Source organism: Denticeps clupeoides, chromosome 1, assembly GCF_900700375.1.
Source record: "Denticeps clupeoides chromosome 1, fDenClu1.1, whole genome shotgun sequence".
NCBI classification, from domain to species: Eukaryota; Metazoa; Chordata; class Actinopteri; order Clupeiformes; family Denticipitidae; genus Denticeps; species Denticeps clupeoides.
Genome location: NC_041707.1, coordinates 36,829,289 through 36,851,221, shown reverse-complemented (window position 1 = coordinate 36,851,221; position 21,933 = coordinate 36,829,289). Strand labels below are relative to the sequence as shown.

Below are 21,933 nucleotides of genomic sequence, written 5' to 3'. Positions count from 1 at the left end.
GCTCAATGATCGGAAGCGTGTTCAAGTTGGCTAAAGGCTAAAAGTAGATTACGCCAGCAAGCATGTACATAGATTACAAATCCTGGTTAACTGGAACTCGATGCACTCTGCATTGGTTAAGGCGCGTACAGCATGTGGATGTGGACATGTGCAGGATATTTAGAAGGGAGGACAAACATGATAAAAAAAACAAAAAAAAAACAAAATGATGAGCCTCCAAGGCTTTCCCGGGACAAGCGGACATTTTTCAGCTGGCGGATTTTTGGATAATGCATTTATTGGTGTGTTGCTCTTGAAGATTTTGAGGGTATTAGCGAGGCTGAATGTTTAAGCCAGAAAGGTCTTTTTATATATTTCCAGAGTCTTTTTAACCTCCTTGTCTTCTGGGGCTATAAGATCAATGTTTGCAGAGAAATATGGTTGAAAAAATGCACAAATTTATTATCTATTTTTCCTTTCTTGTTTGGTAGAAGCTTCGTAATCGCAACAGCAAGGACAACGTCAACAGCAACTGTAATAATAAAACGTTGAAATAATATCAAGAATTAAAAACACAAGAAACAAGTTTAAATATGCAAAGATATCACAGAGTGGTAAAAACGAAAAAAGAGGGTAAAGAAAGAAACGGTGGAGGAAAGGTGAGGCGTAGAATGCGGTGGATGGTTTGTGTTTTGAGGAGAGGTCACGATTTAGGTCACAAGAGGTAACAATGTCGAGGGAACAGGTGATCTGAAGATACAAAGGCCAAACTGGCCACGGTCGTGTTTTCCGAGGACAAAACCTCCTTCTGCAATCAGGCTATGCAGGTGAAGTGCAGTTCCTCATGGACTCGCTTGGGAAAATGGGTTTTTGGCCTCAATTTTTGAACTGGTGCTAAGTGCGGTGCTACGTGCTAACCGTGGGGCCTGTTCACAAATGTGAGGCGTCCAACACGTGAAACAACAAAGAACTGCTTGGCTGTTCTGAATCTGAAACGTGAAGAAGAGAAACAGGAAAACAGAGATGACTGACAGCTCTGATGCTGGCTACTTCCTCATTCCGAGCACCCAAAAATTCGGCACATGCCGAAATATCATTAGATACTTTTTTTAATTTATGTAAATCCTGACGTCTTACGAGAGCAAACAAGCCCCAAGCTTAATGCGTAGCACCACACTTGGTGTCAGTTTGAAAATAGTGCCCTTTATTATTATTTTTTAAATTATGTCAAAATAAAAGAAAACATTGTGTTATATCTTATTGACTCGAGATCCAAATGAACATTTTAGTGAAAAGTGCATCCATGCTGCGAGGAAATAATACTGTGAAAGATTTTTTTACAGTGGGAAAACATGGAAAAAAATTCACTGCAAAATTCATGTGAATGGCCTTTTTAGGACTACACTAAACATTCTATGGGATGAGCCCAAATGACACTTGTCAACATGATATGGGGCCTTTCAAGAAAAACTCGAGACCCAGACTAAGAATCCCAGGTACTCCCAGAATGCCTTTCACCACCTTTTTTACATCACGTCTTACGTAAGGCAGTAGTATGTAGGCTCGATTTGTTAAACCTGTGTAAATGCTACATGATGTATTTCAGCTCTAGTAATAGGACTTGAGTTTAAGATTATGAATCATGCTGTTAATAAGCAAGCTGCCTTGTGAAACCTTTGATCAATTTCGTTGAGCTGCTACATACTACAACCTATTGTTGTACGTGACTTCTTATTAATTTTACTGCCCGGAGCCCTGAGCAACACATTCAACGTCCGGAACTTTATGCTAGCCTACTGTAAAGGGTGGAGTCAAAAGCTACGTTTCTGGAGACCCGGCGCCATGAAACATGTAGGCTCAACTCGATACGCAATGTGTCCTTCGGGGAACTAATGTACAGCAGGGGACTGTAGCATGCTGTGGTTTACAATAATGACTCGGAGCGGTTTCATGGGATGAAGCCTGGGGAAATGTATTCATGCAGCGTCGTTGTCTCACACTCAAGACAGTGTGTGTGTGTATGTGTGTGTGTACTGTGCGTGTTGATACAGACAGAGGTGAGAAGACCAGAAGTACAGACTGCAATAATGCAGGGCCCCTGGTATGTGTGTGTATAGGTGTGTGTTGGTGAGGATAGCAGGTGGGGGCAGTCTGTAAGGATTGTGTCACCGCTGCATACATGTTAGGATGGGCTGTGTTTGTCTATGATCACAGGGGCGTGGGAGTAAATGACTCTGGGTGAGTCAAGTGTATTATGAATGTGTGTGTGTGTGTGTGTGTGTATGAGGTCTGGCAGGGCTTTATTCTGATTCAGTCGTCGATACAGATGACCTCTCCAGCACGCTGTTCCCTCCGGGCCATGAGTAGCTCCGTCTCTCGCTCCTTTTTTACTGACATGGGGGGACCATTAAGCACTGTGGGGACACAGCAGAGACACACACATATCAGAGGGATATTGAAGTCAATGTATGTAAAACCAAAACATTGTTACTGCAACATGAAAATGCATAATGCACATTAATTTAGTTGCTTTGGATAAATTACCTGCAAAATGAGTGCGATGTAATATTGTGTAATTATCAACAATTTGTTCAACATACAATTAAAAATTCTGCACTCTGTAATGTTTTATGAAGAATATTCACCAACCAAATCATAGTACAGGGTTGGAATTCAATCAAGGGCTGAAACAATCACTGCAATACTACGGTAATTGTGGCTTGCAGACTGCTATTTTGTTTAATTATTTATTGCTATAGAAATTGCTTTTGTCCATGTGTGTATTATTGCATCCTGCACTACAAGGACCAATAGAAATTCTGGTTTACATATTCTCTGTCTGGCCAATCAGTGGTTTTTGAAGGGTTATAGTTCCATCATTTGGTTCCTGGTTGGTTCTCTTGATACCCCAATGGAATACTTGTGTAACCTATCTATTAGGTATTGTATTATGGTGCATTACAGTATTATGTCTTTTAGCCATGATGTTGGTTGTGAAAATGTACTGAAATTTGAGATGAGATACAGTGTGCAGATTCCTTTCCTACACCCAGGCCGAACTTCCTCTCACCTAAACAGCATGGGTGCAGGCAGGAATAGGAATCTGAATTCTTGGTGCCTCGCCAACCCATCTTTTTAGGTTCACAGATCAGTCAGCGCTGCACTGTGCCGCGCTCAGGTTGTGAAATCTCACTCTGGTCTGCTGGAGGGAGCTGCCGCGGTGAAAGACAGATTTGAATCTGCTGATGCTTTCGCTGCGGAACTCAGAGGTTATCTGAGGTAACCAAGCCAACAATACACAATAGCAATAAAGCCCACACACCCTAAAAAGGACCAGTCGGGACGATTTTAATAAACAATCTTGCTTATACATTCAGAATATCATATGCCGCAATATAATTGATAGATATATTTAAAAAAAAAAAAAAAACCCAATGTGAATATTGTCAGATTTTGTTAAATGGTTGACAAAGAAATGGTTTTGCACTGTGGGACTCATTTGCTCTACACCAGCGCTCTGCATATTTCAGGGAAGCACAAGCAGGCAAGATTTTCATACATACATACATACATACGTGTGTGTGTGTGTGTGTGTGTATATTTTATATTAAATATACTGTGATTAATATAGAGCACAGGGCAGAGGCTAGTTGAAGAAAGGTCTACAGTACGAGTGACAGTAAATGATCATAACAGTTCTCTGAGCTTGACCTGTCTGGAACACCACGACAGAAAGGAAACAGAATGTTCTAGAAGCATACTGAGGTATTCATATGGGTGTCTCATATAAGGTATTCTATTCTATTCTATTCTCCATTGCATTCTACTCTATTCTATTCTGTGTGTATCGAGCATTTGGTTTGCATAGATGGATCATGGGAAGATATGTTCACGTCTGGCGAAGAAGTACAGCAGTCGTGCAGCATTCCATACGGTATGAATCCATCAGAGAGAACCCCAAGTGCTGGAGGGGTTTCTGACCATCTGCCAGAGTCAGGCCACCACGCAGATGGATCGTGCTTAGTCAGAACACAAGCAAAAAAAATTATAAAGCAAATACCCTCACAGACTGGGGAGCCAAGAGGGTTGTAACGTATTTACGGTCCATTCCGCTCGGCCTCTGTTTATTCTCTTGGCTGCGAGGTGGCTGAGGTTGTGTTATGATGGAGGTTGTGATGGAGAACGCGGAGTGCTGCACTGGCAGCTACCCCCCTCTCACCTTCCCTATATAAACAACCACCAGCGTTACGCAATGAATCCCCAGGGGCCGAGAAATCACTCGCAATCTCCCACACTCGCTGTATAGAACCGGTTCCTGAGCAGCCACACACACACACACACACACTGAACCCATACAACTCACAAGGGGCACTTTTCCAACACGCTAGAAAACTGCCATTGTTTTCAGTAGCCAAGGTTCTAGTTATGGAACCTGTTCCGGAACCTGAGCATTTCCCTAGAACTGTCGTGTGCAGAACAGAACCACACCGATGGACTGGAGGCTCAAAACCTGTTAATGCCAAACATTCGGTTCACAACCAGACTGTGGTTCTAGGCCCTGCCCGGGACATTTTGGAGCTTTGTGAGTTTACGGTAAAGACGTCCCATGTGTCACAGCAGGTCTTGGGACTCGCTTTCATCCCCCAGCGGGAGTGGTGCCGCAGCGCGGGACATCGTTTGCACGATTAGAGTAATTGGTACGCTGTCGCCGCCCCTTCTCTCCCCACCCCCCACGAACGCCCAACAATAGCCTCCTTTCTGCCACCCTTCCGTAAAAGCCACGTTTGTGTCATATTTCAGCAATGGAAGACGGCGGATCAGCAGCGGCCACCAAGACAAGCCTCTAAATGAAAATAATAACGTGTAGATATTTCTGCTATTAAACGGAAAGATTCAGCCCTAAAACTGGATTCCTTCAATGTGACTTTTCTGTAGTTTTCAGTAAGTAAGCATTTTGCAATCCTTCCTTTTCTCACGCCTACAGAGTCATAATGTTAGGAAGCCTGTGTGTGTGTGTGTGTGTGTGTGTGTGTGTGTGTGTGTGTGTGTGTGTGTGTGAGAGATTTTATGTTTTTCATAAGGCTTAATGAGGTCAGAACATAAGCCGGTCGGACAGGTTGAGCTCTGAGATGCACACTGACGTTTCTTCCAAGTGTCTTCCCGCTCTGCCTTCTCTCATTCGTCCCCGAGTATTAACCGTTCGCTCGTCCACACCACGCCCAAGGACATTTGACTACTTAAATACACCCAGGCGTTCGTCCACTCGGTCAACTTTCACCCTGTCATCCATTCCTGGTCTCTCAGGATTGGCCAGTTAAGCGGACGCAAGAAAAAAGGGTTCTGCTACATGTTTGTTTCCATTTTTTCCTCAATGGAAATGCACGTCTTTCTTGGGTGAGATTCCATGGTGTCACTTTCGCTGGTCCAGACAGCTTTTCCAGTTTCGGAACGTCCAGGTCTCGTGTCCTCCGGTGAAGCGAGGCCAGGTGTGTGACGGCAGTCTCCAGTCCCACTGGCGGTGCGTGTGTCCGGAGGTGTGTGTGCGCGCGCTTAAGAGTGTGTGGGATCAGACGCAGGCAGCGGAAAGGGGCCGAATACCGAAGACATTCACTCGCTGGCTGGGCGAAAGACGAATCCATGGGGATTTCTCTCCGAGCGAGGAGGGGATGGAGGGATGGAGAATGGCAGAGAGAGAGGCAGAACAGAGGGGGAAAAAGGAAGACAGGGTTCCTCGGAACTACTGAGGTGAGAGGGAGAGAAGAAGGGGCAATTTAACATCTGCCTCCTCCTCCTGTCCGAATACCTCTAATTTCTGAACAAGGTCAACACAGCAATTCCGTCCATGGGGCGCTTTTTCATTTACAATCCTTCGTTATTCTTCCAGTCACTAATTTCAGGTTCGGTCCCCCTGGACACTGTGGTAGTTAGCAGGTTTACGATTTTGTGGGTTTGATATCAGCTAATAACAACCTGGCGTGACATAATAACGACAAAGTCTGTGTCCTCTTTTTCTCGTAGGAAGGGGAGGAAGAACGGACCTCTGGTTCCTTTCTTCTGTGTTCTTTCGTCCTCACTTTCCTTCAATCTGCTAAAATATTTTCAGTCTGGCTGGCCCCCCCTCCCCGCTTTCCTCGTTCCACTCTCTCTCTCATTCCCCGCGTGTCTGTCCCCCCCCCACCCCTCCCTGAAAGCATTTGCTTCACTCCATCCTCCTCCTCCTGGCTTCCCCTCGGCCTGGGAGAAGCGTCTCAGGGCTTTTTGGGGCGGCCGTTGCGCGGCAGGTTTTCCACCGTGTTGCTGAGCCTGTACTTGACGATGATGCTGTGCACGGTGGACTTGGGCATCCGCAGCTCCTGCCCGATGGATCCCTCTGACTTGCCGTCCTTCCACAGGTCCACCACGCGCTGCCGCTGCAGGATGTCGTGCTCCTTGGTCTTCAGGCAGGAGCCGGCCTCTGTGGAGGGAGGACAAAGGTGGCAGACTGTAGACACTGCAGCGGGGAGGGAGCAACAATAGCAGCGGTGCGGCCAACGGTGCAAAAAAAAAAAAAAGTCCGTCAGGATGCCAGATAAAGAGGATCTTAAGTCCTTACGGGGTCCTCGTCAGGGTGTGACAACACCCGCAAGATGGAGAGCGCTATTCCCATACGGCTTCCTTTAGTTCAGAGTGAAGAGTCCGACCGATCTCTTTACGTGGAAACGTATAGTCTGCAGTCTACTGCCGTCCCTCTCTGTGTGTGGGAGCGTCACCATACAGAATTTTCAAACTCAATACCGATACAGGGCTCCAACGGTCATTAAAAAGCTGGAAAAGTCGCGAGCTTTTGAAACGAGCATTTTCCAGGCCGTGATATAAACATATGAAGTCATGGAAGAGTCATTGAGACCTTGGTGACACAAAAATGGAGTTCCTGTAAGACGTTTTAAACTAGCGCAGGTCGAGAGTATCTTTTCTGGCGTTACGTAGTGGACCACACCACGTGCCGCGGCGTACGTTACTTCCATATTCCAGCACCGCCGCAGCCGCGTGTCTCCATTTAAAAGGGTTGGGGGGAGGGGGAGCCGCTGCAATGCCTGTTGAAAATTTATGTGGCCTGTAAAGATTTCCGTGAACCGGCAGATACAAAACTGGGATTTTAGAATTGAGACCAGTGCTGAGTGATATTAAAATTGTAGTATTTATTAGTATGTGACCTGGTTCACTTAAGATGCAGTTTTAATGCAAATGTTAACTTTGGAAAGTGTGTGTGTTTATTAATTCCAAAGCAAAATTAACATTTGCATTACATCCTAAAAATTGAAGTTCGTCAAACCCCATGCTCACAGAACTAAAAGATTTAAACCAAAAGCGTTTCAACATTACTAATGTGACAACTCTGTAGCGATTAGCCTAGATTTAGCCTAAATCTAAAAAATGCTTTTTATTCATAGGTTGCTGTTGCTACCTGTGAATAATATCACTACGAATTGCAACATAAAGCACCATCTGGTGCATCAAATACACCTCAGTCACTTGTAACCTTGCACTTTGATTGATTGACAGGCCTCTACACATCTACCGTCATACCATGAAAAATCCGCCCATTCAAGGGGAAGGTTATCGCTCATTTGCCACAACATAATGCACTTAAAAAAAATCTATTTCAACACTAAAGGTGACAGGTACAGTACATGTAGTTCAGATTATAAAAGTCAACTAAAATTACTATAAACATTGTGTACGTAAGATATTTGCTGAAGCTTGCTAATCCACTAGCGGTGGCCCTCCCTGTCTCGTAATTCCAATAGCATCTGTAGCGTCAGGGCCATCATAAGTCCTGCCTTAGTGGGGAAGAAGCAACGCTGCCCTGAGATCAATTATAACCTCCTGTCAGTCATGTTGAAAGTATCTGATCAGCATGTGCACAAGAACATTAGGATGGACCGGGCAGCCTCCACAGATCAGGTACTGAGAGCAAACATACAGATTGTGGCTCTGCGATCTCTCCTTTCTCCTCCCACAACCCCTCAATGTTCCCTGTCCCTGACTGGGCGTGAATGATAACCATACAAAAGCCCACCGTCAACATCACAACATCAGTTGGCAAGGGAGTCGGAAAATATCGGTGCCAATTTAATTAACAAATGCCGCATTTCAATGCCGAGTTTTTGTTTTTTATTAGTTCTTTCTGAGGTTACTGCTTGTTTTTCTGATACAATTTGTGAAATATGAAAAATACTTTCTGGTTATGTACTGCCTCTTATTTGGTGGAGCAGCAAAATCTTACACATTGCACATTAAGAGTTTTTTTTTTTTTTTTTTTGCTTACATTGTCACAATTTTTTACTATGAAAGTGACAAGAAATTAGCTTCACACAATACAAAGCCACAGAAAAGCCTGTAAATGTTTCCCTTGGTGTGGGCAGGACTTATTAGCACTCTGTTAATCCCACCGAGCGATGGAATGTTAGTGCTAGCCGCTGTTAAAATAAGCCATGCGTTCATATTTACAGGAATAAAGATCTTACGGGATTAGGGTTACAGAGCAGGGCAGGGTGATTACTGCGATTCTGCAGAGAGATACAGACATCCCAGCAGGCCTCATTTGTTCGCATATCCCTTTAACCCACCCCCACGCTCTCTCTCGCTCTCTCATCCATTTCTGTTTTGGTGTGGGGCTCCCTGCTTGATTTACTCCGACTGGGACAGGGTCACCGCAGCGGAGCTCAGACGAGAGCTCCCCATGTGCTGAGTATTTTTAGGCCGTCTGAGATCGGCGTGTCCCGCTCCCCGCGCCGGACTCGATCAGACATCACGCTCTCCGGGGCCAGAGGCCGGCCGGGCGCGCACTATTCCAGAAAGCAACAGGAGTCAGGGAATTCATGGGGCCCCGGGAGGTTTGAAATTGAGATTTAGATGGCTGTTTTATTATTTTTCTTCCCCTTTTAAAAATATCTCCGCCGAAAGCAGAAAAGAGCTCGTGTGCAGCGCTGACTTGGCACGGACCGCTCACCGTAATGTCATTTTCAGAAAAAGCCTGAAAATCCTCACGAACGGAGCAACTGGAACGCGCCCGCGGCTCCGTAATTACACACCTCAATAGACTTCTGCTTAAGAGATGGACCATGGACTGCACAAACACACGCACAAAGACCCAACTGTTTAAACGCCACAGACATTAATGAATAAAAGTGCATAAAATAAAAAAAAGCCCTCACTGACAGATGTCTCTCTGAATTAATATGGACGACTACATGTGAATGCTCCACTTGTAGCTTTTCCCTGATAATGCTTCCTAAGGGCAATTTTTTTAAAATTGATATAACACAGTCCTCGACCCTATGCCCCTTAGATAAAAACATTTTTATACGGACATTTGTGTTATTTTAAAATGACTTTCACCTACATAACTGAACCCGTAACTGGTTAATTTGTCTGGGAAGAAAAATATTCCCCTTTGGATAAAGCATGAGGCCTAACTAGCAGAGGTCATAAGAGGTCGGCAAAATTTGGCCGAAACATTATGAGAACAAAAACCGAGCGTGGCTCTGGTTCCCCGGTGTCTCTGCTTTATTTATATCACAAATCACAACTAATAAAAAAAAAAACCCAACAAAACAGGCATGGCCAGAAGAGTCCACGAACTTGCGAGTCAAAAATGCGCTCCCCAAAACTGTCCCATATGGTGCAGCTTTTATTATGTTCCTGAAACCACCCCACGCAACTAGCTTATAATCTCGGAGTGGCATACGTTCATCACTCAAAACCATCATTTCCAAAGATGCAAGAGCAGACATTCGACCAGATTGGAACTGTAACCATACCTAAACCCAAAACTGTTTTATGGGGACCAAAATGCCCCGTTATGCTTCTTTTTTTTTTTTTTTTTTATATGTGCGAGGCTTTGCCGCCCTCACAGCTTGTAATATTTTGGTTAATGATTCATCATCTTAAAGTGACGGTGCTAAATTTACGAAAACAGCATGTCACCAAAGTGCTTGTTTTCAAGAGGTTTACTGATGAGCATTTCCTAGCAAGGGCGGCAGTTTATCTTACGTCATCTGGCTTTTGGCTATTACCATCTAGCATTACAATGCAATTTAAGATGTTGCATTGATATTGGTTTAGTGCTTTATTTTGAATAAAATGATGTGCCTGGACCAAATATAGGATAAATATTCAGCGTTACATGAATTATTGGCTAGCAATCAAATGATTTGATGGCTTTGATGCGGTTAAGCCCTAACACAAACTGATTGGATGTAAGTCCTCAACACTGTCAACAATTTTGTGTAACAGAGGAATGCATAGAAGAATGCATTTGCATTGTGGAGCAATTCCATCCGCTGTCAAGTGGGTAGCAGATTACGATGAAGCCGTTGAAACTGTTTAAATAAAGTGGAGTCATATTTAAGGACAAGAGGTTGTGATATCAGTGCTCCTAACACGACTCTCTCTAAAAACACAACAGGATGCATGTTTCAAACAGATGAACCTATACATTTGTTGTGTAGTTCAACGGCACAATGTGTGACACTGAAACCAACAAGTGAATTGTAAATGAAATCACACAAACATGATTAGCAAACAGTGGACTGTCGCTCACAGAAGAAACTTTTCTACATTTTTTTTTCTTTGATAACACTGTAAATTGAATCTTCAGCCATAAACAAGCCATTTTATTATTATAGCTGCATCAGTATGGAATTGGTGAAACACAAAACTGGATCATGGGATTGGCCCTCTGGAAGCACAATGCTGGCTCTGCTTACTAAGAAACAGAACTAATAACTGTGATTCCTGTGCAGTGCACCAGGAACGCTTTCATCAGCCTTTGGGAAATTCCTTGGATAGAAGCAGACCATGGGAACTGACCTGATATGAAGGAACCAGGGGGCATCTGGCTGTAGTTGGCCCCTCCGAGGGGCATTGCCACCGGTGGAGAGGGAGTGAACGGGGCGCCGTAGTTCTGCGGAGTGGCGTACGGTCCCGGGGGGATGGGCTGTAGAAAGACGGAACATGGTTTTAAAAAAAATCAAAAGTGCGCTCCAGCTCTGGCCATAAAACGAACCCTGCATCTGCTCTGCAGAACGCGTGGGATGTTGTTAACTACAGTGTGTGTGCATGTGTAGCAGGTGTTTCTGTGTGTTTTGGTCGGCCGTGTGGCTGTGTGTGTGTGTGTGTGTGTGGAACAGTGTGATTCTTAGTGCAGAAATAACTCCAGGCTGGTGGTTCTATTCTAACCAGTCGTGTGGTTTTGGAGTGTGTGTTTACCGGCGGTGTGTGTGTCTCTGTGCCCTTGTTGGCCAGTCTGCTGAGGATGCTCCTTTCTGACATCTGCAGGCGTGCGGCAATGGGCGGGACTCTGGACAGCGTGGCGGGCAGCCGCGTCACGTCGGCCTTCATGTCGCTCAGCAGCTCCTCCAACTGGTTCAACACTGCAATCACAGCGGCGCAATTAGTGCCTGGCTGCGCCCCAGAGCGCACACAATGAACCCCCACAGCGGCTGCACATCTGTCCACAAGTTCCTGCCGCCGATAAGGGCTGCCTAGTGATGGAGGAGCGGAGCACAGTCTGTTCCAACTGCAAGAACTGGAGTGAACCGGAGTCTTTTTCTCGTCATTTATTACAAACATCTGCTCTAGTCGATCAATTAGAAGCAACGCCATCCATACAAACCATTTACCACAGCCAACAGGGCAATGGCAGAGGCCTAGTAGGTCGCAAACTCACATATGACCTCAGTGACCACAAAGTTACAGCTTCCCTGCCTTTCTATGTGTACATACATACAGATTTTTTATTTAGCAGTGTTTACATATTCACATATATACATTTTATACTCAATTTTTGGTCATTTTTGCCATGACTATGTAAATTTTCCACTTGTGGGGCTATTAAAGTAATCTTATCTTATCCAACAGCGTATGCCCGAGAAAGACACTTCACCCTATGGGGACATTTTTCAATATGGTGCTAAGTGCAGCACTGAAGTGTGGTGCTTCCTTCAGGTGTAAAATCAAAGGCTACTTCAGGTCCTGTTCATGTGTAATTTTTCAGATACCTTTCATAATATTTCAAAATTGTTATCATAAACAAAGTTTAAAATGGGAGGAGTCTAATTAGTGACAGTTCACACACACGCTTCTTCCTCGTTCTGGATGCCCATCAATATGTAGCGTGCACATACATTTACAGAATGTATCAGACGCCCTTATCCAGAGCAACTTACAATCAGTAGTTACAGAACCTGGGTCTTCTGGTTCATAGGCGAGTGTGTTACCCACTAGGATACCACCACCCTAGCTCATAAACGATGATTTTTTCTTGTTTTACTCATTTATTGGTGTAAATCCTGAGAATGCTTTGACCTTACACTAGTGAACAAGGCCCTTACTTAAGAGGGTGGTGGTGCACTAAGTGGCGGTTTGAATAAAGTTTCTAAAGTGACTTAAGGTGGATAAATGTCACTTAAATATAATGTAACTCTACAGTCTGATTCTAAAGACGTGGCTACTGAGACAACATTGGCCTTCACATGTGGATGGAACCTTGTTTTGACTGGTAGATTGAGCCGCCATCTGGACAGGAGACGGAGAATGAAATTGTTCTGAACAGTTATTAGGTTTCACAGGGTCTGGACGCCCCATCAGATGAACGGCTGCTGGCTGGGCGGCTCAGAAGAGGGTCACGGCACAAGAAACGGGAAGGCTGGATATGGAGATGGGCCGCGCTTGAGAGCGAGCGAGTGCGTTTTCCAGCGTGCCCTGATATGGTGAAATTAATGAGCCAAGCAGAAAGGGGTGAGATTTAATCGCTCTGGATTAACAATGAAGTAGGGGGCTCTGTGGTGTGGACTGTAAGGCTCCCACAACCCTGTGCCGTTGTGCAACAGCAAGGGTTGCCAGAGTGGCCTGCTGGGTAAAATCAGCAGAGGGCCTGTTTAAGAGGTATGTGGTACAATGGTACAATGAGTTCAAACACACACATACTTGAGAGGACCCAAAACAATACATTTTAAATGGTTTTACTAAACCACTTAAACTACTAATTTTAAATCTAATTCTGAGTAAAAAAAAAAGTAAAGCAGTAACCAAATTATTATTATTTAGCAGTATTTTTTTTAATTTTAATTAAAACCTTCATTGTTTTTCCTGTGGCAACCAGCCAAATGTCCCCACTTTTATCATATGTCTGGGTTTGACGTCTCCATTAGCAGTAATGAATGGTGATGAATGGTGTCTATCTGTGTGCACAAACACTGCTACTGTATAGACAGGTTTTATAACACTACCATTTTTCAAATATATCCACACACACACACACACACACACACACACACACACACACACACACACACACACACACACACACACACACACACACACACACACACACACACACACACACACACACACACACACACACACACACACACACACACACAGTGGTGGTAGTGGCAGTGGTAGCCTAGCGGTTAAGGAAGCTGCCCCGTAATCAGAAGGTTGCTGGTTCGAATCCTGAGCTGCCAAGGGTGTCATGGCTGCCCACTGCTCACCAAGGGTGATGGGTTAAATGCAGAGGACAAATTTCACTGTGTGCACCGTGTACTGTGCGGCTGTGTATCACAATGCCAAACATCACGACAAACATAAATAAATCCCTCCTACACTTTGCTCTCATACAGTTGCAGCAATTGTACGGTTATTGGTTTACCTGTTACCTACTGTTAGCTATTGTTCTCTTAACAGCCATTGCCTGCCTTTTTATCTATTCCTTTGGCTATCCCTTGCATGAAATGATGATTTTCAAAAGTTGCCGACTCCTTGCTCCACCCCTGACACACGCACACACAAAAGCACAAACATGTCAGACTCACCCTTGTGCAGAACTGCGTTTGCCGGCTTGTTGCCGGCCAGCGACTCTTTGCTGAGGTGCTGGTGGGACTCGGCCAGACACTCGACCTCAGCAAACCGTGCGTTGAGCGCCATGGCCGGGTGTGTGGGGTCCTGGGTCATGTTCAGATATGCTGCCCGCCTCAGCTGCTCCTCTATCACCAGAGCCTGCTCCAGCAGCTGACGGACATAATGAGAAAGAGAGAGACAAATCGATCTGAGCCGGGGACTGATCCTGGATCACTACGCCGCTGAGGTCCTTTGAGCTTCCGGTAATTCTTTTGGATGAATAATTTAAAGCGAGAGGCCGTGGAGGGAAAATTGAGACTCCGACCACTATTCAGCACTGCCATATGAGTGTTATCTTAAAAAGGAGAAATCCGAGGGCACCAGAGAGCAAGACAGGGAGCAGGTGTAAGACAAGTGTTGCACGAGTGTAGAAGGTGACTTAGAGGACGTGAGCAGGGAGGCCGAGGGTGACATGCACCAACAGGAAATGAGGCGACATGTGATGCGCATGAGCCGCATTTCTGCAACATCGCTGTTTCAACACACTTCGGACTATTCTGGGAACAGAACGAAAAACAAGACGGAGGAGGGATAAGAAATCAACACTATGCATGAGTGTGTATGCGAGAGAGAGAGAGAGGAAATGGTGATTGAACCATGTGATGGAAGAGGAAAGAAAAACAGGAAAAAATGCAGAATTTCCGTGGTCAGCATTAACATCTGCCACCATCACTATGGGTTTACACAACCAGCACACAAACACAAATCACAAACTCTTGTATAGCCTCGTGAAGACCTAGTGAGGAAGACCTAATAAACACGACATATCAATTCATTCTTCTGTGGTGTTAAGGTCTGAAGGACCATTTCAGCATTTACCTAAAGAAAATTCATTACCATTTTTTGGTAAATAACATACAACACATTTTACTCTCAGCTGGATCACAACAGGGTTTTGACATACCTACTCATTTATGGGTCTTTTTTATGGCTATTTATATCCAATTTAACTATTTAATAATGCATGTTACATTACGAAAAGTACAAAATTGTTCAATATTTCATATTTGAAGTTATTTGAGGGAACTTTTGCTGTGTTTACAAAATTTCACAGTCTTGTTACGTTATACACTGGGGATGGTTTACCAGCAGTCACGAAAGTGTTCCTTGTCCGCTATTTTTGCTGTTTTGACAAAAGAGTGAAGAGTATTCATGGGCTTTAAAGGAGTCTCATCATTCATGAAACATACTTTGTTTTCTTTTGCTAAAAAATAAATGCTTCCGGTATTAAGATTCCTCAAAATAGTCTCCATAAGCTCCACAGAGTAGGTGTGTGCAAACATTTGACTGGTAGTGTAACATTTCTAAGCCTAAAACTGGCCCAAATTCTAAAATTAGCTTCAGTAAACAAAGCCAAACGTTTGGGTTTTTAATTGATTTCATCTTTTGTAAATAAACATTTTGCCCCCCTCAGATGTCCCCACAAAACCCTGTCTGTGAAGGTATTTACTGTGCACCCGGTAAGCATTCACAACGCATCACTTTTTCCACATTTTGTTATGTTACAATTCATTTTCCCCTCAGAATTCTACACACAACACGCCGTAATGTCAATGTCAAAAACTATTTATAAAAAAAGGAAAACAGTACATAGGTATTCACAGCCTTTTCCATGAGGTTCAAAAATTGAGCTCAGGTGCCTCCCGTTTGTCCTTGAGATGTTTCTGCAGCTCAATTGGAGTCCATCTGTAGAAAAATAGTTGAGACAGGATTGTCTTGAGGGACAAATCTGGGGAAGGTTAAAGAAAAAATTCTGCTGCTTTGAACATTCCAATGAGCACAGTGGCCTCAGTGGCCACAGTGGTAAAATGCACATGGCAGTTTGGAGTTTGATAAAAAGCACCTGTAGGACTCTCAGACCATAAGAAACAAAATTCTCTGGTTTGATGAGACAAAGATTGAACTCTCTGGTGTGAATGCCAAGCATCACATTTGGAGGAAACCTGGCACCGCTCATCACCAGGCCAATACCATCCCTACAGTGAAGCATGGTGGTGGCAGCATCATGCTGTGGGGATGTTTTTCAGGATAGAGGGAAAGATGTCTGCAGCAATGTACAGAGACATCCTGCATGAAAACCTGCTCCAGAGCACATTTGAACTCTGTGAACATCTCTGGAGAGACCTTAAAATGGCTGTACACCAACACTTACCATCCAACATGATGGAGCTTGAGAGGGGGTGCAAAGAGGAATAGGCCAAGCTTGTGGCATCATATTCAACAAGACTTGAGGCTGTAATTGCTGCCAAAGGGGCATCGACAAATGTATTGAGCAAAAGCTGTGAATATTTTTTCATTTTTAAAAAACTTTTTTTTCACGTGGTCATTATGGGGTGTTGTGTGAAGAATTCTGAGGGAAAAAAATACACTTAATCGATTTTGGAATAAGGCTGTAAAATAACAAAATGTTGCAGTGAAAACTTTCAGGATGCACTGGACATTTACATTTATGGCCCTTATTCAGAGCAATCAGTAGTTACGGGGACAGTCCCCCTGGAGGACCTGTAAATCAACAGGTATGAATACCATGATAAAACAACATTGTCTGGAGAATAAAAATGCACCAGCACAGTTCATTTCAAGGTTGGACATTGGGGAAACGTTATTAGGCCAAATGCAAATATTTGCTCTAGAATTAATGTGATTTCCAGCTTTCAATAATCACTGTGTGCCCAGACCAGACCACCAATAAACTTAAAATGAAAAAAGAATGTCTATAACAGAAATTATGACTTTTTTTAGATCCTCTGATCCAATAGCAGAGAATGACATTGGTCTAGAGTGTCACTATGGTTCATTATGTAATGAATCAACTGTAGCACCTTGAACCTCCTGGCTAGGAATTTGTTCTTCATCTCCAGGAAGTTGCCCTTGTTGGCCTGCGACTTGAAGGGCTCATTGACAATGGCAAACTGCGGGTCATTCTGGATATCTTGCCACCGAGCGTAACCGTGGCTGCGGAGGGATCGGGGAGTCAAGGGCCACCGCCGCCTAGATGAATCACCGATACTTACTGCTGCTTATGAAACAGCTGGAGACCAACCAACACTAAGAAAGAAACAAAACACTGACACCCAGCTGCCATCTGCATGGCGACTGCCATCGTCAAGGATACTGTACGATGCCTGCCAGCAGCCAAAAGTCATGACGTCTGTGCCAGATCTCATTCATCTTGCCTGAGGAGATGGCCGCCCGCTCTTCATTCTGCCAAAGTGTGTGGAGCTCTGTGAAAAGTTAAAAGAGTAGATGTTAGGGGGTAACATTGGGTTTCTGTTTATAGCAACGCTTCCATACAAATGTTATCATGCAGGGTCGTAAATATTCAGAAGTGCTTTGCACTTGTATTTTGAACATATAATTATTTAACAAAACTTTACTCTGACCTGACGATTTACTCTACTCATAAATATGAAACATAAAATTAAGAGTGAAACCAGTACAACCCAAGGGACCTTGCTCAGGGACATAGTAGCAGTGAGTGGTACTGACATGTCTGACTGCATGTTATGTGGTTAAAATAGGTGAGTTTGTGGCACCAAGATGCAAAATGTGGTGGCAGTAAAGATCGGTCATAGTGTATTAATAAGAACTTCTATTATTGTCATTTTTTACATAAATAAGAAACAAGAGGATTCATACTGTTTTGAGATATATATTTTAATTAAATATATATGAAAGGAGATTTCTCATGTGCTATTTAATACGTAGCATGTTTGGGTGCGCTCGTGAATGTCCTAGTAACTATTTCCCCATTTAGAATTGCCATATTAATGGGAATTTCCATATTCCCATCAAGTTTGACGATTACACGACCGTGGTGGGTCTCATCAGCAAGAAAGCTGGGTCAGCCTGCAGACAGGAGGTGCCACGGCTGACGGACTGGTATAAGGACAACAATCGGTTTCTGAACATGGACAAAACCAAAGAGATGATTGTTGATTTCAGAACAGAATGGAGGGACCACTCTCCACTGAAGTTCCTCTGTGGTCATCTAGAGCAGATCTTCTCCTGGGCTCCCACCACCAGCTCAACAGTCAGCCCAGCAGCATCTCTACTTCCTGCAGAGACTGAGGAAAGCCCATCTTCCACCCCCCATCTTCACCACCTTCTATAGAGGTACTTTTTGAAAGCATTCTGACCAGCTGCATCACTGTCTGGTTTGGGAACTGCAGTGCATTGGACTGCAAGACCGTACAGCGGATAGTGAGGTCAGCTGAGAAGATCATCTGAGTCTCTCTTCCCTCCATAATGGACCTTTACCACACACGCTGCATCCAGAAAGTCAATCAGCATTGTGAAGGACTCTACACACCCCTCACATGCACTCTTAACCCTCCTACCATCCAGAAAAGGTACCGAAGCACTCGGGCCCTCACTACCAGACTGTGCAACAGCTTCATCCCACAGGCCATCAAACACCTGAATACTCAGGGACTTTCTACTCTGAACTGACAAACACACACACACACACACACACACATTATGTTCAGAACATATCTCTGTTAAATTTCTATTATAGCAGAATTTGCACATTATTACAGCACACATGTGCATTTTATGTCAGTCTGTAATTTGTTTTAAATGTTACATGTAGCACCTGTTTCCACAGAAACATTGTTTCATTTCACTACTTACTGTCTAACATGTTAAAATACTAATAACCTATTTATATTTACACCATTTGTCAGACACCTTTATCCAGAGAGACATGAGCGTTTTAAACAGTCCTTCAGTGAAATCCCTAATTCAGATCTGGAAATATCATTAGCTTAAAAAAATCAGAAGCCGACTTTTAAAATATATATATGTACATTAGAGACATTTTTAATTTAAAACTATTTCCTATAAAGCTGCTGCGGTGGAGTGTGCATGCGTGGCGGCGGCAGCCAAAAGCTTCTGGATGCAGCCGCTGTGAGGTCATAACCCTAACCTAACCCTAACCATGGATCAAGGGTGGTAGTAGCCTAGTGGGTAACACACTCGCCTAAGAACCAGAAGACCCAGGTTTAAATCCCACTTACTACCATCGTGTCCCTGAGCAAGACACTTAACCCTAAGTTGCTCCAGGGGGGGACTGTCCCTGTAACTACTGACTGTAAGTCGCTCTGGATAAGGGCGTCTGATAAATGCTGTAAATGTAAATGTAAATGTAAATGTAAGTTCGTTTATGGTGGAGGTCACAAGTTTCGACCTACTGTGGAGCTCCACACCTCACAGTGGCTGCGGCCAGACCAATCATGAAACATGTGACAAATGCCACGTGTGGCATGTGAGCGTGTGTAAAAACAGAGCTGATATACAAGATACTGTAACCATTCTGTCATGTTTTGAAGTAGAAAGTAGTACAAGTAGTAATTCAAAGTACCCAGCTGTACAACACCATCTACAGGAGTGGAGGTTGTAGTTCTCATCTCTGCTGACCTCACCAAAAATGTTTTCCGAGTGCATTGACAGCGGACGTGGACCCAAAATAACCAAAATCATGTGCTGACCCTCTGAACACGGTGTATTTTGAGTGAAGAAAGTAGTACAAGTAGAAAACTAAGTTTGGCGAATTCCTGCTATATTAGCAAACATTCTCCATTGTGGTATGTCTTTTGAAGTGAAGTGATTGTCTTTTGTGATACACAGTTGCACAGCACACGTTGAACACAGTGAAATTTGTCCTCTGCATTTAACCCATCACCCTGAGTGAGCAGTGGGCAGCCATGACAGGCGCCCGGGGAGCAGTGTGTGGGGACGATGCTTTGATCGGTGACACCTCAGTGGCACCTTGGCGGCAACCTTTTGATTACGGCCACCACTGCCCCAATTTACAGCACTACAAAGACTGGGCACATTAGAGATTATAGATAAGACAATAACTTTATATGGCAGTGTTTAATACTAAACATTTGTTTATTTGCGAAAGCCTAAATGAATGATCCAGTCCTGTTTTTTTATTAATTGCAACCACTGACAACAGAAAACACAATTTCGATTTTGATTTAATCAAAAAATGCATTTTGTGCTAGACAAAACGTGGAGCCTGTCTGGACTGTCACCGGAGCCAAGAACGAAGTCTGCGTTGATAACGGCATGGAACGAGAAAATTCATCAGAGTGACCAGGGTGGCACGGGTTCGTTCGGGACAGTCTCAGTGTAAAGGATGGAGACACTGCAGCTGTCACCAGTGCTCCCCTCTGTTTGTTTAACCAGCCCCTTCAACTGTTGCTAAGGGGGGGAAGAAGAACGGCGCCCTTACCAGTAAAGCCCCCGTCAGCGATGTTGAACATGAAGCGCGGCCGCTCCGTCTTCCCGTTGCCTTTGGCCGGCGTTTCTTCTTGTGAACCTTTCACCTCTTTCCCAACATCCTTTTCACCCTTTACCTCCTCTGTAACGGAGGACAAACAAAGCTAGAATCCACACGCGGATCTCATCCAAAGCCAAGAGAATGTGTTGTTGTTTACGGTTCTAGCGTGTCTGCACCTTTTTTGACATCAGAAGAATGGCCGTCTCCCTTGTCTTTGCCGTCCATTTTCTCCGCAGCGACGGGGCCTTCTTCTGCTTTGTCTTTGTTCTCCTCTAACCGTTCCAACTTTTCCGTCTCTGCAAGGCAAAATGTACGGCTGTCAGTTTAAGCAAGTCCCTCTCTCAGTCCTGTTATTAAAAATGTCGCCCCAAGACGAATCCACTTCTTGGACGCAGCGAGACGTCCACTGATCATTCTACTCACTGCTTGGGTGGAGCGACGCCAGATAATGGCATCAGCATGGCATCCCAGCCTTGCTGAGACTGACTTTGGCCAAATGGAGAACTCTGAAGCAGGTGCCCCGGGGCACATAAACCCCAGTGTATCAATATAAAAATCAATAACATTTTTCAAACAAACCGATTACACATTTAGCAAGGAATTAATCACGATTAATCGTGACCGAATTAATCGAGCGTGAGAAACAATGGTTGGTTGACACGATTGTGCTCCCGTGGCTAGTTTGTGTGGGCATCAGTAAATGAAATGAGCTGCGATGCTGTTCATCAGCAACCAATGGGAACAGTTTTAGAGAAATGATTCGTAAGGATAGAAGGGACACAGTGCAGGGGCCACAAAGCCTAAGGATGGTAAATAAGGGGTGATTGCTGGAAGGGCAGCTGACCTGATTTCTCATTTTTGACGCCTAAAGGAGTGCCGGTGCCATCCTGCTTCGATTTATCAGGGGGCGTATCCTGCTTCCCTTCCCTGTTTCCCTCCTCCACTTCTCCTCTCTCCTTCTTTCCTGCAGCAGAAGTGTCCGCCGTCTCTTTGGATTTGGACTCGGCTGTGGTGGTTATGACGCTCTCACCTGTGCCTGGCTTGTCCTTGGCGTGTGTGTCCTGTGCCGCCTCCTTTGTAGTGTTTGTAGCCTGTAATAGGCAAGAGTTGACATCCAAATCATTTATATAAATATAGATGCATTACAAATGTCTAACTATTTTACTATTCAATGCTCAAATAATCTTATTTCTCATATTTTTATTCATAATGATTTACTTGTGTGAATCAGCTGCTTTCAGCAAAATGTTATTTGGCCCTCGAGACACTACACCAAACACACGTGTCCATTACCTCCCCACTTTCTGTCGTCTCTGTGTTGCCAGTCACCTCTTTCCCTCGTTCTTTCTCCCTCTCTTGCTCTTTGTCCTTGTCCTTTTCTAACTCAGTGGGGGCGTCAGCCTCTGTCTCCTTCTCGCTTTCTTTTCCATTTTTCTCCAGGGGTGATGGCGTTGCTGTAAATGCAAAAAAAAAAAAAACCCACAATTTTAGCATGCCACAAAACCTATGGGGTTTTTACAATTCAACAACGTTTAACAACAATAATAAATTCAATTCTGTTTTCCTGTACCAAAGTGCCACAAACGAACCCTAATAGCTTGGTCCTACAGTATTTCGGCAGTATATCTACAGTAGAGAGAAGTATACAGAAAAAACATGCCATTTTAATCCTAAAACTTTGACAAAGACTCAGAATAATTATAAGTCAGATCACTAAC

At 44.1% G+C, this 21,933-nt stretch overlaps 1 protein-coding gene across 9 annotated transcripts in view; it reads right to left on the bottom strand.

Moving 5' to 3' along the window:
* Positions 1–1,716: 1,716 nt before the first annotated feature.
* chd3 (chromodomain helicase DNA binding protein 3) overlaps positions 1,717–21,933 on the bottom strand; it is a 42,479-nt gene continuing 22,262 nt past the window's right edge. For 2 of the 9 annotated variants that reach the window (XM_029001084.1, XM_029001119.1), the window contains exons 31-40: positions 21,509–21,669; positions 21,060–21,306; positions 20,392–20,511; positions 20,168–20,296; positions 17,039–17,147; positions 16,746–16,878; positions 13,839–14,034; positions 11,233–11,396; positions 10,834–10,960; positions 1,717–2,393 (exon numbers count right to left, since the gene is read on the bottom strand). In XM_029001084.1, the coding sequence (XP_028856917.1) occupies positions 2,290–2,393; positions 10,834–10,960; positions 11,233–11,396; positions 13,839–14,034; positions 16,746–16,878; positions 17,039–17,147; positions 20,168–20,296; positions 20,392–20,511; positions 21,060–21,306; positions 21,509–21,669 (1,490 nt within the window). In that variant the 3' untranslated portion in view covers positions 1,717–2,289. Of the gene's footprint in view, positions 2,394–6,201; positions 6,434–10,833; positions 10,961–11,232; positions 11,397–13,838; positions 14,035–16,745; positions 16,879–17,038; positions 17,148–20,167; positions 20,297–20,391; positions 20,512–21,059; positions 21,307–21,508; positions 21,670–21,933 lie in introns of those variants that run through there. The other 7 variants (XM_029001051.1, XM_029001059.1, XM_029001075.1 and 4 more) reach the window with 6 other exon arrangements.